Below are 13,381 nucleotides of genomic sequence, written 5' to 3' on the forward strand. Positions count from 1 at the left end.
AAGACGCTTCTTGCCAGATTTCTTAGCATTTACAATTTAAATACCACTTTGGATCTCCTTAGGTGATCTGTACATACATATGTATATGTATATGTCCTAAATCGAAGAGGCTAAAATGATATGCTACATTTATACATAGTTTCTTTTCTTTTCTTTCTTGCAATACACTTCTCTTTCATAACGCGTAAAAAAGAAAACACCGCCTTTTCGCGATCAGAGATAATTGAAACTCGGAAAGAACGGAGACTTTAATGCCTATGGGTGTGTTCTATCATACTTCTTACCAGCGTAATTCTCATTAACGCGCGTTATTCGATTTCACCGAATGTTCGCTTATTCGCGTATTCTCCACGCGTTTTTACTTCTTTACGCGCCTACTTTTAAAACGCGACATTCTTTAGGTAGGTATAAGTAAATGTGACCAGACAATAATGATGAAGATTGCAAAATATATATACACTTGGATAGATATCGCGTACGCGCAAAATCACACACATAGTATATAAATATTAGCGAATGAACAAAAATATACGTATATATTAGATATACATGTTATATTATCGTACGACAAATACAAATAGAGACAAGATAGTGACCAAATATACGTTTGTATGTTCCCTATCGCATTAGCATTATAATAATGCCATTTGAATTTCTTTGAAAAAGGTTTGAACGTTCTATGAAACGTGTAGCAAGGTGCTATTCTTTTCGTCGTCATTGTTCGTTTTGCCGGGCAAACCCTGTCCGAATCGAGGTTTCAAGAATAAGAACGATGAGAAGCCGTTTATTCATTTTCCAGATGAATGAATGTTCGTTTGTTCGTTTGTTCGTTTGAGAACGCATAATATCGTTGAAATAAATTCACCTTGCTCTGCGCGTCCAAGTTTAATAGCAAATCGCGAAATTGTACGTCACGAAATTTATTCGAAAGATCGAAATCTACTTTTCCGCCCGGTATAGAAATGCAAATAAACCTTGTCGAAAGCATTGAATATAGATCGAGGTCAAAGGAGAACTCGACGAATACGGTACAATTCGAGCGGAGATTTCAATGTTTCGACGTTTAATTTCACTCGATTTAAGTTAGACGACGGTGCCAAAGCAACAATTTTTTATTCACCTTGACACACGATGGCTTGTGTGGTCAATTGTTATATGTTTCTTCTCGCGATTTCGAACAAACGTTATTTCACATTTATATTTTGCACTCTCCTTTGTAGTTTTCTGTTGAGCGCATTATCGAAAATATTTAAAGTTATATTTATCGTTTTTTGTTATACGCGTGCACGTAAGGACGTGCACGCGTGCCTGTTATCCGCATTCTATTATATTATATTATATTAATTATATTATATTACATTATATATAATACATATTGTACTGTACAGTTGAAACGGTCATTCAAATAAAATGTTTTCTCTTCCTTTCTATTCAAAGTATTTATTTCGGTATATAGAAATATATATATGTATATATGTATATATAATGAAATATCGTGTCGCCAAAAGCAGAAAAACACGATTTACCATGTAATAATATCACAAGTTACTTACGTTCCACAGAATCAGGATGTACGTGTACGTTTTATGATATAATCACAAATACAGCATGCATTGTCAGTCGTTGCGTATGTAATTATTTAATCTAGAATCAACTTATTTCCAAGACAATTTAAAATTCTTTCGCAAATCCGTTTCTAAATCGTTGACATTCAAACGCTAGAAAAATTTACTTGATCAGCATAGATCATTCTTATGAAACAAAAAAGAAATTGAAAACTTACATTTTCTTTCGTATCGTACTCGAATGGTATTTTACGATCGTTTATCAAAACTTGCGTAACCTTTTTTGTTATTCCCCATATTTCGATTCTGTCGAGCATCATTTTCTCTTGAAACCAACTCTTTTTCGCTTTAAAACTCGACAAAGTATTGTTCTTGATGTTGAACAACAACCACAGAAATTGCCCCTTTTCAAACGAATCTAGAAGCGTTTTAAATAAAAATAGCAAAAAATACTCCAACACGTGACAGTACTGTGTTACAGTACTAGCTACGTATACGTATACGTATACGTATGTCTAATACCTAAGCTGTCACCATCGTCCCAATACAATTCTCCTTTTGCTTCTTTAACGTGATCCAACGTGATCAACAATTCCAACTTGTTTTTTCTACTGTATGTCGTGGTATTGGCTGCTTTCTGTACCGGTAAAATTGATCCACCGCGAATCATCAACGGTATAACGTCCAGCGGTGCGTTCAACGTGTAATATTTACCCATACAAAACGAGGCTTTCTTCGTATAAAAATCATACCATAGACCACGGGGCAAATAACCTCTTACTTTTACCTTGTTCTTTCGATAAAACGAGAAACGAGAAAACCTGTTTACTTCAATTTATATGTATAATACACATAATACAATCACTGAATTTACTTACTTCTTCTAAAACTGGTACGATCATCAAATAACTTCCCCATAAAAATTGCGTATCGATACCGTAAGTAGCTGAATCGTGGGGAAATCTAAAAAAAGAAAAATTAATCTTTCTGCTGCTTCAACAACTGTGTGCGTGTGTCCACCCTTACTCGAAAAACAGTGGCCGCGCTACGGTCTCTCCAAACTTATGTGCCCGAAAAAATAAGGTGTACAGGTAGGGTAAAAGCCAATAACGTATCGTAAGTGCACGTTTCGATGATTTCACTACCAAATCGCCCATTGCAACAGGATCTTGTTCCTACAAGGCAAGTAGATAGGAAAAAGAATAACGATAATGATTGATAATGATAATGATAATGATAATCAATACGAACGATCGTATCGTCGGAATTGTGATTACGTGAAAACGGATAAAAAGCACCGAGTTGCATCCAACGATTGCACAACGCAGCTGTCGTATTTCCATTGAATCCACAAATGTCTGCGCCAACCATCGGTATTTGATAAAAATTTAACGACAGAATTGCAGGAATACTCATTTTTAGATCATGCCTAACGATCAAATTATAACGATTAATCCGTTCATCATTTATTCTACATATATGTATATTTACTCACCACGACGAATAAACATCTCCTGTCCAGTGACCGGCATAATGTCCGTGTCCCAACCATGTTGACCGGGATATTATAAACGGTCTTTTTCCTCGGATTTTACTCAGTGCGCTGCACACACACACACACACACATATATTTCGTTTGAACTTGGATTCGAATTTTTATCTCTTACTATTACTAATCGATTTGCTACTTACTAATTAGTTGTTATCGCTTGACTCGTTCCATAGGTATTGTGAAAATCGTAATGACTTCCCAAGTAATGTTTCGCGTTCATGCACAAAGTTCTCGTCGCAAGTATACCACCGACAACATTAGGCACGTATTTCGGATAATCCAAATTATTTTGCAAACATCCATCTTTACGACCATTGTAAAAATTAGACGGTTCGTTCATATCCTGGTAAAGACCAATTCATATGTATATTGAATGTATATTTATTGAAAATTCGATAAAAGAAAAAATAAATACAAGTATCGATACGTACGATCCAGGCACCGTCGTACGCAAATTTGTTATGCATGTCTCTCATCATTCGAAGATAGTAACCTTGTGTTTTAGGATTCGTAAAGTCAGGCCAAACAGTTGAAACTAAATTCCAAACTTTTCCTACAAACGGCCGATTAGTTGCATTGTCCTTGACGAATATACCTTCTTTTAAACCTTCTTCGTACGGTAAATAGCTCCCGTTCATTTCAGAACCAGATATTCCAGCATCGATCAAAGGGATGTAATGCATTCCTCTCTAAAACGTATACATATCTTACGTGAATAAATTCCTTAATAACTACTAAAAAAGAATATTAGAGAAATCATACCGAATGAAGTTCATTCACAAATTCTGGCAAATTTTTAAATTTATCCAAATTATACGTAAAATCATTATTTTTATCCATATAATCTAGATCGTTCCACTGCGTATCCTACAAAGAATATAATCTAATCGAACCGATTTCTATTTAAATAGAAATAGAAATAGAAATAGAAATAGAAATAGAAATAGAAATAGAAATAAAATACATTACAAATGGAATTTCCGCTGCTATGGTTCTCCTCCACACTTCTTTCGTCTTTTCTAAACTCTTATATCCGTATCTGTTTAACAAGTTTCAACATATTTCAAATGGAAATAAACAAACGTCTACTATGTAACGTATTACGTAACATGTTTAATAATAATAAATAATACCTGCACAAGTGAAAACCAAGGGACCAATAAGGAGGTAAAAACGGTTTGCCGACTATTTCGGAATATTGTTTTATAACATCTGCTGGACTTGGTCCTAGGAAAAAGTATATATCAAAGATACCGCCGATGCTTCGAAATGTTATACCAGGCGTTGGTTGCAATATCACATCTGAAATAAGTCAATGCTCTTATGCGTATCCATTACTTATCACGTATCAATGAAAACAACTCGGTAAATCATTACCCATAGCGTTACTGTTCAGAAAGAGAACTCCATGAGATTTACCAGAATTTTCAATCATCAAATAAAATGGCTGAGATCCGTACAGATTTGCCTAAATTCAAAAAGAATGGATTTATAGAAATCAAAATCAAGTAAAAAGTAAACAAACCTACGAAACGACACGACGTACATTCTCCATCGGTTCTTGATCCTTATTAAATAAAGTAAAAGACTGCCAATTAGTGTTTAGCTTTAAATTGCTTCGATGCTCACCGATACCATAAATATTATGAGTTGGCAACAGAGCGCTTATTTGTAGAAATTGATCGGCAAATATAAAACCTCCGACATTAAAAGAATCGAATCTGAAAATATAAACATATAACGGTATAGTTAATACCGTTAATTTCGTTAATCTAATTTCCAACTACTTAGATCAATCAACATTTAAACATATTTAAACACATTACTTACATGGTTGTACCATCTAACGTTCTATATATTTTGAAACCAGGTTTCACATCATCAATATCTACTTTGTATTTTGCATTTACATTTTTCTCACTGAAAGGTTTAGGATTCGATCTATGAGGCCATGGTGGTTCGTACCGTTTTTTTAGAGGATCGTACATTTTTATGCGGAAAATTGAATCATCCACGGAACTAACTTCTACCTTAATAATCGGTAGATCAGTTTTGTAAAAAGAATCCTTTGTCTGTTTTAGAAATCCAGTAAACTCATTTCCTTCCTTGCTAAAATTTTCATATTTATATATGGTCCAATTTTTTGAGTAATAACAATATGGTACATTCAGAGGAATTCGTTTTCCTCTGGAAATTTCTTTATTAACTGGATTCCAGCAACAACCTCTACTTGCGCAGGATAATTCTGATGCTCCTTCTTCGGGATGACAATCAAAGCGTAATGCTACAGGAATGTTGTTGCACTGTTCAGAATGAATACAAATTATTATAAATATAACCTCTTCTAACGACATTAAATTTCTCAATTGCACATTTAAAACTTACTTCCATACTTTCACCACTTTCAAATCCTGTATCAACAAACGTTACGTTAATCTTATATTTTTCCTTAACGGTTGATACAATAAACGTATCCGATAGTTTCTTTTCATCTATGTCATCAACAATTATATTTATTTCATATTGTTCAATAATAGTATATTTTCTCTGTCTTACAAGTAATAGCAAGATACACAATACAATAATGATCATGATCATGATCAATCTTAAAAAATCATATGGTATTATATATTTCAAGTATTTGTTTAAGGCCACATTTTGTGCCATAAAATCTTTTTTTCTCCTATTCTCCCGCATTTTCTTTTTAATATTATCTTTATCAGTATAATAATCTTTCTCTCCTTATTGGTAAATATTGTACCAGATCGATTTCTTTTCTTTTTTTTACTACAAACAAAGTATTAATAAAATGTTATCAAAATAATAAACATAAACTATCGAGTAGTATATATTTACAAATAAATTTTATTTTACAATTTATAACATAACCTTAATGCAAAGTTACAAATACATCGAGATTACATATATACATAGATATATAAATATATATATATAGATATAAAATGAAAACTAATTATTTATACGCATTTTATATACGCATAATGTTATATTTAACAATAGTTTTATAGCACAAACTTACCATTGTGTATATATAACTATATAGAAACCTAGCGACTCAACTTGTCGTTACATTTTATTTTTAGAACGATGATTTATATTTATACGTATCAGCTTCTTTTTTTCCTCAAAATTCTTTCATACATACAAAATATTTTCATTTACAATTGCTAAATATGTAACACAATGTTTTCATTGTTTAACGACAATTAATACCTCTGTAAATATCAATTGTTTCTAATACTTAATTACATATATATACAAATATGTATTTATTTATGTATGTACATATTTTATTCAAACATAAAATCTTTGATCAATGTTATTTGTTAACCAAAATCCTAAACATAAGAGAAAAAGTTATTTCATCGGTGTTGAATCTTGTATCGTATAAGCATAAGGTGATGCGGGCACCCAAAATTTCTGTTCTACGATTTTCACTCGCGAAAGACGTGAAAAAGGTAAAACAGACCACAAATTTAGTTCCTCGTTTTTTCTGTAGGGCGCAGTTCCTTCGTTTTCTCCGTTCGACGACGATACAATGTATCGTGGAGAATGGAACGTTCGTGCCTGGAGAATGGAAGCAGCGATGAACAAAATATTAAATATTAAATTGTGTATCAGGTATCAAAAATACAAAAAACAGAAGACAAAGTTGAAGAGAAGACCGGAGTCGTGACTTCTGACATCATTTCCACATTGCCTTCAGAAATGCGTAAGCTGAAAATTTATATTCTATTTTGTTGATACAGATACGAATTAAAATAACATATTTCTCATTTATTCTGCTTTTATGCTGATAATTTATTAAATACCATTAATATTTTATGTATTTTTCTATCTTTTTCCTTATATTTCGGTGCTTTAAAGTGAAAAAAGTAATCTTGACCATATTTCAATATGGCGTTGATAATTTTCCGTTCTTTTAATGTTAAAGTTTCAAAGCAATTCGAACTTTCTACCAATGCCTGTGATTGGTCATTTCATTATGGCGTCCTCCTATTTAGACCAATCAGATTCATCGTTAAAGGGTACGTTGCGCGGAGTGTGGTGGAGTGCAACAGTCCTCTTCGAAGCTTCGTACGGTTGGCACGTGTCTGCAACAGGTAAGATTAAATTATCTTCAAATATTAAATTAAGTTGTCTTTCGGGTGTCGAAAATACAAAAAAGAGAAAGAATAGCCGAAGAGAAGTCTAGCTCTCTGTTTTTTGACATGAATTCGAGGTTATCTTTAAAAATATGTGAGCTGAAATTGTTTGCTCTTGCCGTGAATTGACAATGAAATTGGAAGAACAGAATCTGAATTATTTTCCCTTTATATCAATAATTTTTCGAATATTATTACATTTTTTCATGTTTTTAGTACATTTTTCCCGTAATTTATTGTTATATATCGTGATAACTGATTTTCTTGTTTTTTACTATTACGCCGATATAGATACGAATTAAAATAACATTTCCTTCATTTATTCTGCTTTTATATCAATAATTTCTTAAATCCCGTCAATATCTTAATATTTTTTCTACTTTGTTTCTTATATTTTGGTGTTTAAAGTTGAGAAAAGTAATCTTGATTTTATGTCAATATGGCGTCGATAATTTTTAACAAACCTTTCCCTTACGATTAGTATTAAAGTTTCGAAGCACTTTGAAACTTCTATCGATGGCTGTGATTGGCCGTCCCATGTTGGCGTCCTCTCATTTCGACCAATCAGACACGTCGTTGGGTGAGCGAGTGCCTTGATTTTTGACGCAGTACAGCATTCCTCTTCGAAGCTTCGTTCGTCTTGCACGTGTCTGCAACAGGTAAGATTAAATTATCTTCAAATATTAAATTAAGTTGTCTTTCGGGTGTTGAAAATACAAAAACGAGAAAGAATAGCCGAAGGGAAGTCTAGCTCTCTGTTTTTTGACATGAATTCGAGGTTATCTTTAAAAATACGTGAGTTGACATTTGTTGCTCTTGCTGTGAAGTCACAATGGAATTGGAATAACAGAATCTGTATTATTTTCCCCTTTATATCAATAATTTGTCGAATATTATTGCATTTTTTCATGTTTTTGGTACATTTTTCCCGTAATTTATTGTTGTATATCGTGATAACTGATTTTCTCGTTTTTTTACTATTACGCCGATATAGATACGAATTAAAATAACATTTCCTTCATTTATTCTGCTTTTATATCAATAATTTCTTAAATCCCGTCAATATCTTTATATTTTTTCTACTTTGTTTCATATATTTTGGTGTTTAAAGTTGTGAAAAGTAATCTTGATTTTATGTCAATATGGCGTCGATAATTTTTAACAAACCTTTCCCTTACGATTAGTATTAAAGTTTCGATGCACTTTGAAACTTCTATCGATGGCTGTGATTGGCCGTCCCATGTTGGCGTCCTCTCATTTCGACCAATCAGACACGTCGTTGTGTGAGCGAGTGCGTCGATTTTTGACGCAGTACAGCATTCCTCTTCGAAGCTTCGTTCGTCTTGCACGTGTCTGCAACAGGTAAGATTAAATTATCTTCAAATATTAAATTAAGTTGTCTTTCGGGTGCTGAAAATACAAAAACGAGAAAGAATAGCCGAAGAGAAGTCTAGCTCTCTGTTTTTTGACATGAATTCGAGGTTATCTTTAAAAATACGTGAGTTGACATTTGTTGCTCTTGCTGTGAATTCACAATGGAATTGAAACAGCAGAATCTGAATTATTTTCCCCTTTATATCAGTAATTTCTTGAACATTATTCAATATTTTTCGTATTGTTTCATACAATTTGCTGTTTTTAATTTAATAATGTTTTTTCTTCAGCATCGTAATATTATTTCTGTTTAGATCTGTTCGTGTAGTTCGTTAGGTATCGGCCGGTAGCAAAATATACCGAACATTGCCGAGCTTTGCCGAAGTGCCGACCGGTCTACGATGGGAAGGAAGGTCTGGCCATTGCTCTCTCGAGCGTCGAACTGACAGGACGTGTTGAGAGCATCCTTCCGCATAAATAATAGGTACACATTGTATCCATTAAAATATTTTGTATCAATTATAGTTGGATCGTTTATTAATAATAACTTTATTATTGTTGATTAAATTTTATTTACATAAATTCGTATTTCTTTATTATTACAGATTTTTGATAGATTTGGAAAGGACGCCACGACTCCTGATATGGGTTTGAAATAGAATTTCGTAAGAATTTATTGTTTTAATTTATTCTCATCAATTATTAACGTTTATTATTACTTTTTTTTCATTGAGTCGTTGTTGTTAATTGTAAGCATTTTTTGATAATTAATTGATACCAAGGTACCAAGAAAGAAAAGATTAGAGATATTTTTTTTCTTTAATCAATTCATAGAAAAATAATAATTAATTTTTCATTTTATAAAATAAGTTTCGTCTAATATTTTAATACATTTGTTTTAAATTTTTATTGTGCTTACAATTTTAACAACAGAAATCCACTACTTAAATAAAATTGTCTATTATATTTATTTAACTATGATTTTCTATCTATGTATATAATATTCATTGAAATAATTATCAACAATTATATTATTTATAATATACATTATTAGAATATAATCTAGGATCAATATTCAACTTGAATAATATTCGTGTTGGTTGAAAATATTTCACGAACACTCATATTTTCATTTACATGTAATAACAGTATTTCATTAACGAACGTTCAATAAGAAGAATGTTGGTTTTGTTTTGTTTTGTATATTTCCACCCATCCCCAACCTCCTCAGCAATCTTTTTTTCCAGGAATTGTTGTGGCCGCGCGCAAGGCGGTCGGTAGAGTCAGTGTTTGTACGCACGTAATTCCAATGTTTTGATTTTGTCAAGGGTGAACTGGCCCTGAATAGAGTTGCGTTTGTACAATTAGGAATCACGCGAAAGTAGAGTCAGTGTTTGCTGCGGATTATAAAATATTTTCTAGAGCATCGCGGCTCTGATTGTTCTTTTTCCATCGCGGAAGTACTTAGAGTCTACAATTGTTCGCCGGAAATTATTTACGGTCGCGTTACTAGTACTTTATATCTTTATTTTTATTTTTAATTTTTTTTTTTTTTTAATTGCTCGATTTATCCGGTAGTAGAGTCAATGCATCACTGAAGAGGAGTCTTGGGTGTTGCTCCATAAGGAAAGAGTGTAAGTATCTTATTAGTTTAATTAATTTTAATTGAAATAGAATAATTTACAATTTCAACGTTTAATAATTGAGAGTTCTTTTTAATTGCTGTAAAATCCAAATTCATATATAATTTTATTAGAATAAAAATTGATAATTTGCAAAATTAACCGTAATTCTTTTTTGTTTTGTTACAGATGAATTTTTTGTTTTTGCCGAGTTCCTGGATATCCTGGTGATGGCTTTCTTCACGACTTCCGTCTTGGTACGTCAATTAATTGCTTTTTATTAAAATAGAATAATTTACAATTTCAATACTTGATAATTGAGATTTCTTTTTAATTGCTAATATTTTCTAAAATCCAACTTTCTATATAATTTCATTACAATAAGAATTGATTATTTTCAAAATTAACCGTAATTGTTCTTTTTTTGTTACAGATGGACATCCTTGATGGGTTTCTTCACGACTTCTCCTACAAGGCAGCCTCCTACTTGGTGTTTGACTGTCGGAAGAAGAGTATATCTGCGAACGGTGAGTCGCATGTTTTATGGTTCCTCTGGTACCCAATCATGTCGTAGGACGAATGGTCCGAATCGACACGGGTTACCAGTTGTATACGTGCTTGGCGAGCATAGTGAACATGAGTATGATTATACTGATGTGTAGTAACATTTTTATTGTGTTTTATTTCATTTAATTCAGGCTAGGTCTTCTTGCACTTTGCGTTTAAATATTATTTCTATTCCACATATTCCAATCGATATTTATGAAATATTTGAATGCTTTTAAATATTCATGATACAATTTTATAATAAAACGTGGAATATGAAATATTTTCAAATTAAGTAAATACAGAAACAATTTTATTTAGTTTTTCTTTAACGGAGAAGTCAGATACCATCTGATTTAGTTATCATAAAGATTGAAATCGATATAATATTGGTTTTATAATATGTATACTAGATATACATATTAATTATGCTTTCACATTGATTTAATTACATTTTGTATATTGTAAATTCAAATATAATATAATCTGAGAATTTTTTCCGAGTAGTAAAGTTCAATTCCTTCTATAGCGAAGTTTAACTTATTTACACGTTGATGAAAAATTGAACAATTTATGTGCAAGAAGACAATTCGTGACGGGTAGATTTCCAAGCCAGAGTGATCTATTTCAACATATTTTGCGTATACTTGACTAATTTACTCTGAGGAGGGAGTCGCCCGAGGATGTTTTATTAATTTTCACAACAAATTCTTGTTTCATTGCAAAGAATTCTTAATTAAAGACATTAAATTCTTTTTTATTAAAATTATTTTGCATTTCTTAAATTAGTGTTGCGAAAAATTTCCAGCGCGAGAGTAAATATGACGATGCACTGACTAGTATTCGGTGGGAATCCTTTTGGTTTTTAAACTCAATCCTTTTTATTATTTAATTAATGAAATTAGTTAGAAGGATTCCGCGGCATAAGACCGTGAACACCATCTCTGGGAGATATACCCATGCATTACTAGGCCTTTGCAGGCGCAGTTTTAGAATACGGAACATATGAAAATATGTTACCATATTCTAAACTGCAGTCCTTTTGTCTATACTATGGGCGTCCGTCAATCTGACACCGTTGGATGCAACGTGTTGGACGGGCGGGTAGCGCTCTTAGCGAAGGGGTGCACTCTGTCCTGGCGTTACGACGTCCAGGCGGGGTGGATGGTATGTAGCGTCTGGCGTAAGTCTAGGGGGCGTGAGACCCTTCGTTGCCAGCTGATATTAGCAGTGCACCATGTTTGCGTCGTCATAGTTGCTCTATTATGCTTTTCTGTATTTCTTATTAAAGCTTTATATTTACAAAGTCGAGTCACTTTTATTAAAATAGTGAAATATTAGCCCGTTAGATGTTTGTGTACTAATCATGTTTCTAGATCAGGATTTTCAGATTTAACCCCTTCCGTGTTTATTGTCAAAGCCCATTCACGTGCCCAGGTGCTACTTGGATGGGTAGAGACAATGGGTACGATGACCTAGTTTATAAGAATAATGATTAATAAGCGGCTGGCATTGTGTTAGTATATCGTGCACGACGTAATCTCCACATATGGTGTGTGTGTGTTTTAGGCTGTGGGATTGCGTCGGTTTAATAACCTTTTCATTTACTTTTAATTTGAAATAATATTTTATTCAACAAGATGTACGATGAACGTATAAACGAAATACCATTACTATTACCATGATTATTACCATTACTATGGAATATTCTATATCAAAGTAGTTAATTAAATTTTATAATTATCATTATACGCAATGATTGCTATCCATGACAGACGATTTCAGTGAAAAATGGTACGTACCGTAGAGTGTGATGTGAGATGAAACTCGGGTGACGGAGGCGTCCCGGGACGTTCTCCCTAGTTTAGGCTCTGCGCCCGGGTGGAGTGTATGGGGGTCGTGGAATGAATTTTTGTGAGAATGTGATTTTGCCTCTTTTAAATATAGCGTTAGGTAGGTAGGTAGTATACCTTCTGGTGTGTGTGATAAATTGTAAGTAGGTAGGGCCGGGACAGGTTGTCACATTCTCTTGGTCGGGTAGGCGCGATTTCGCGTGATCAACCTGTACCTGGAATATATTTGAAGAATTGACGATACCATCGATGCGATCGGAGTATGTCGTTCGCCTTCGATTCTATCTGTACAATTTTTCAAATTTTTGCCACAAGTTCTGCTCGAGCACGGCACGTGTGCACGAACAACGGCTTGTATGTATAAAGTCCTTTTTCGTCCACGTGTCAATTAGAGTTTCGCGATTTTTCTTTTTTCTTGATTGTTTTTCTTTTCTGTTTTGCGAATTTGCAAGTCTCGAGCTTTAGAATATAAGTTTCAGGTGGGTGGACCGCCCGAAGAAAGAAAAGGCTATATGCCGAAGCGCCCCGACAAACTGTCTTTCAAGAGGGGAACTATTAATGATTTTGCATCCTTTTGCAAAAAAGGATGGGAAATCATTATCGTTACTACTTTGTCACTGTGCTCGCCTGTAGTTGTAGTTTTGTAATTTCAGGAGAAGAGGGGGCCCGTGACCCCCATGATTTTGGGCAAATCGCGTTTTCA

The 13,381-nt window shown here is 33.2% G+C and overlaps 1 protein-coding gene and 2 long non-coding RNA genes across 4 annotated transcripts; 2 read left to right on the forward strand and 1 right to left on the reverse strand.

Moving 5' to 3' along the window:
• Positions 1 to 139: 139 nt before the first annotated feature.
• LOC117606214 (lysosomal alpha-glucosidase) lies at positions 140 to 6,314 on the reverse strand. Its single transcript, XM_034328424.2, has 17 exons — positions 6,158 to 6,314; positions 5,503 to 5,904; positions 4,948 to 5,420; positions 4,664 to 4,838; positions 4,495 to 4,585; positions 4,251 to 4,419; positions 4,087 to 4,156; positions 3,880 to 3,984; positions 3,549 to 3,806; positions 3,258 to 3,460; positions 3,061 to 3,168; positions 2,817 to 2,994; positions 2,592 to 2,740; positions 2,444 to 2,528; positions 2,088 to 2,358; positions 1,784 to 1,983; positions 140 to 1,718 (listed from the first exon to the last, which is right to left on the reverse strand). Exons 2-17 carry the CDS (start codon positions 5,812 to 5,814, stop codon positions 1,656 to 1,658), a joined length of 2,910 nt encoding a protein of 969 aa, XP_034184315.1. The 5' UTR covers positions 5,815 to 5,904; positions 6,158 to 6,314; the 3' UTR covers positions 140 to 1,655.
• Positions 6,315 to 6,462: 148 nt separating this feature from the next.
• Positions 6,463 to 9,537, forward strand: LOC143305342 (uncharacterized). 2 transcript variants are annotated; one of them, XR_013062212.1, is made up of 6 exons: positions 6,463 to 6,850; positions 7,073 to 7,241; positions 7,765 to 7,942; positions 8,468 to 8,645; positions 8,972 to 9,141; positions 9,263 to 9,537. It is a non-coding gene; the product is annotated as an uncharacterized LOC143305342 (long non-coding RNA). The 2 variants fall into 2 exon arrangements; XR_013062214.1 differs by having other exon boundaries at positions 7,143 to 7,241.
• Positions 9,538 to 9,669: 132 nt separating this feature from the next.
• Positions 9,670 to 11,017, forward strand: LOC143305281 (uncharacterized). The gene is made up of 3 exons (XR_013062136.1): positions 9,670 to 10,291; positions 10,469 to 10,536; positions 10,713 to 11,017. It is a non-coding gene; the product is annotated as an uncharacterized LOC143305281 (long non-coding RNA).
• Positions 11,018 to 13,381: the final 2,364 nt, after the last annotated feature.

Source organism: Osmia lignaria, chromosome 1 (genome assembly GCF_051020975.1).
Source record: "Osmia lignaria lignaria isolate PbOS001 chromosome 1, iyOsmLign1, whole genome shotgun sequence".
NCBI classification, from domain to species: domain Eukaryota; kingdom Metazoa; phylum Arthropoda; class Insecta; order Hymenoptera; family Megachilidae; genus Osmia; species Osmia lignaria.

Coding starts and splice junctions, on each gene's coding strand:
- LOC117606214 (XM_034328424.2), bottom strand. CDS start 5,814: ATGCGGGAGAATAGGAGAAAAAAAGATTTTATGGCACAAAATGTGGCC. Junction 5,421..5,502: donor AAAGTGGTGAAAGTATGGAA/GTAAGTTTTAAA, acceptor CATTCTGAACAG/TGCAACAACATTCCTGTAGC. Junction 1,719..1,783: donor AGTACGATACGAAAGAAAAT/GTAAGTTTTCAA, acceptor AAATTTTTCTAG/CGTTTGAATGTCAACGATTT.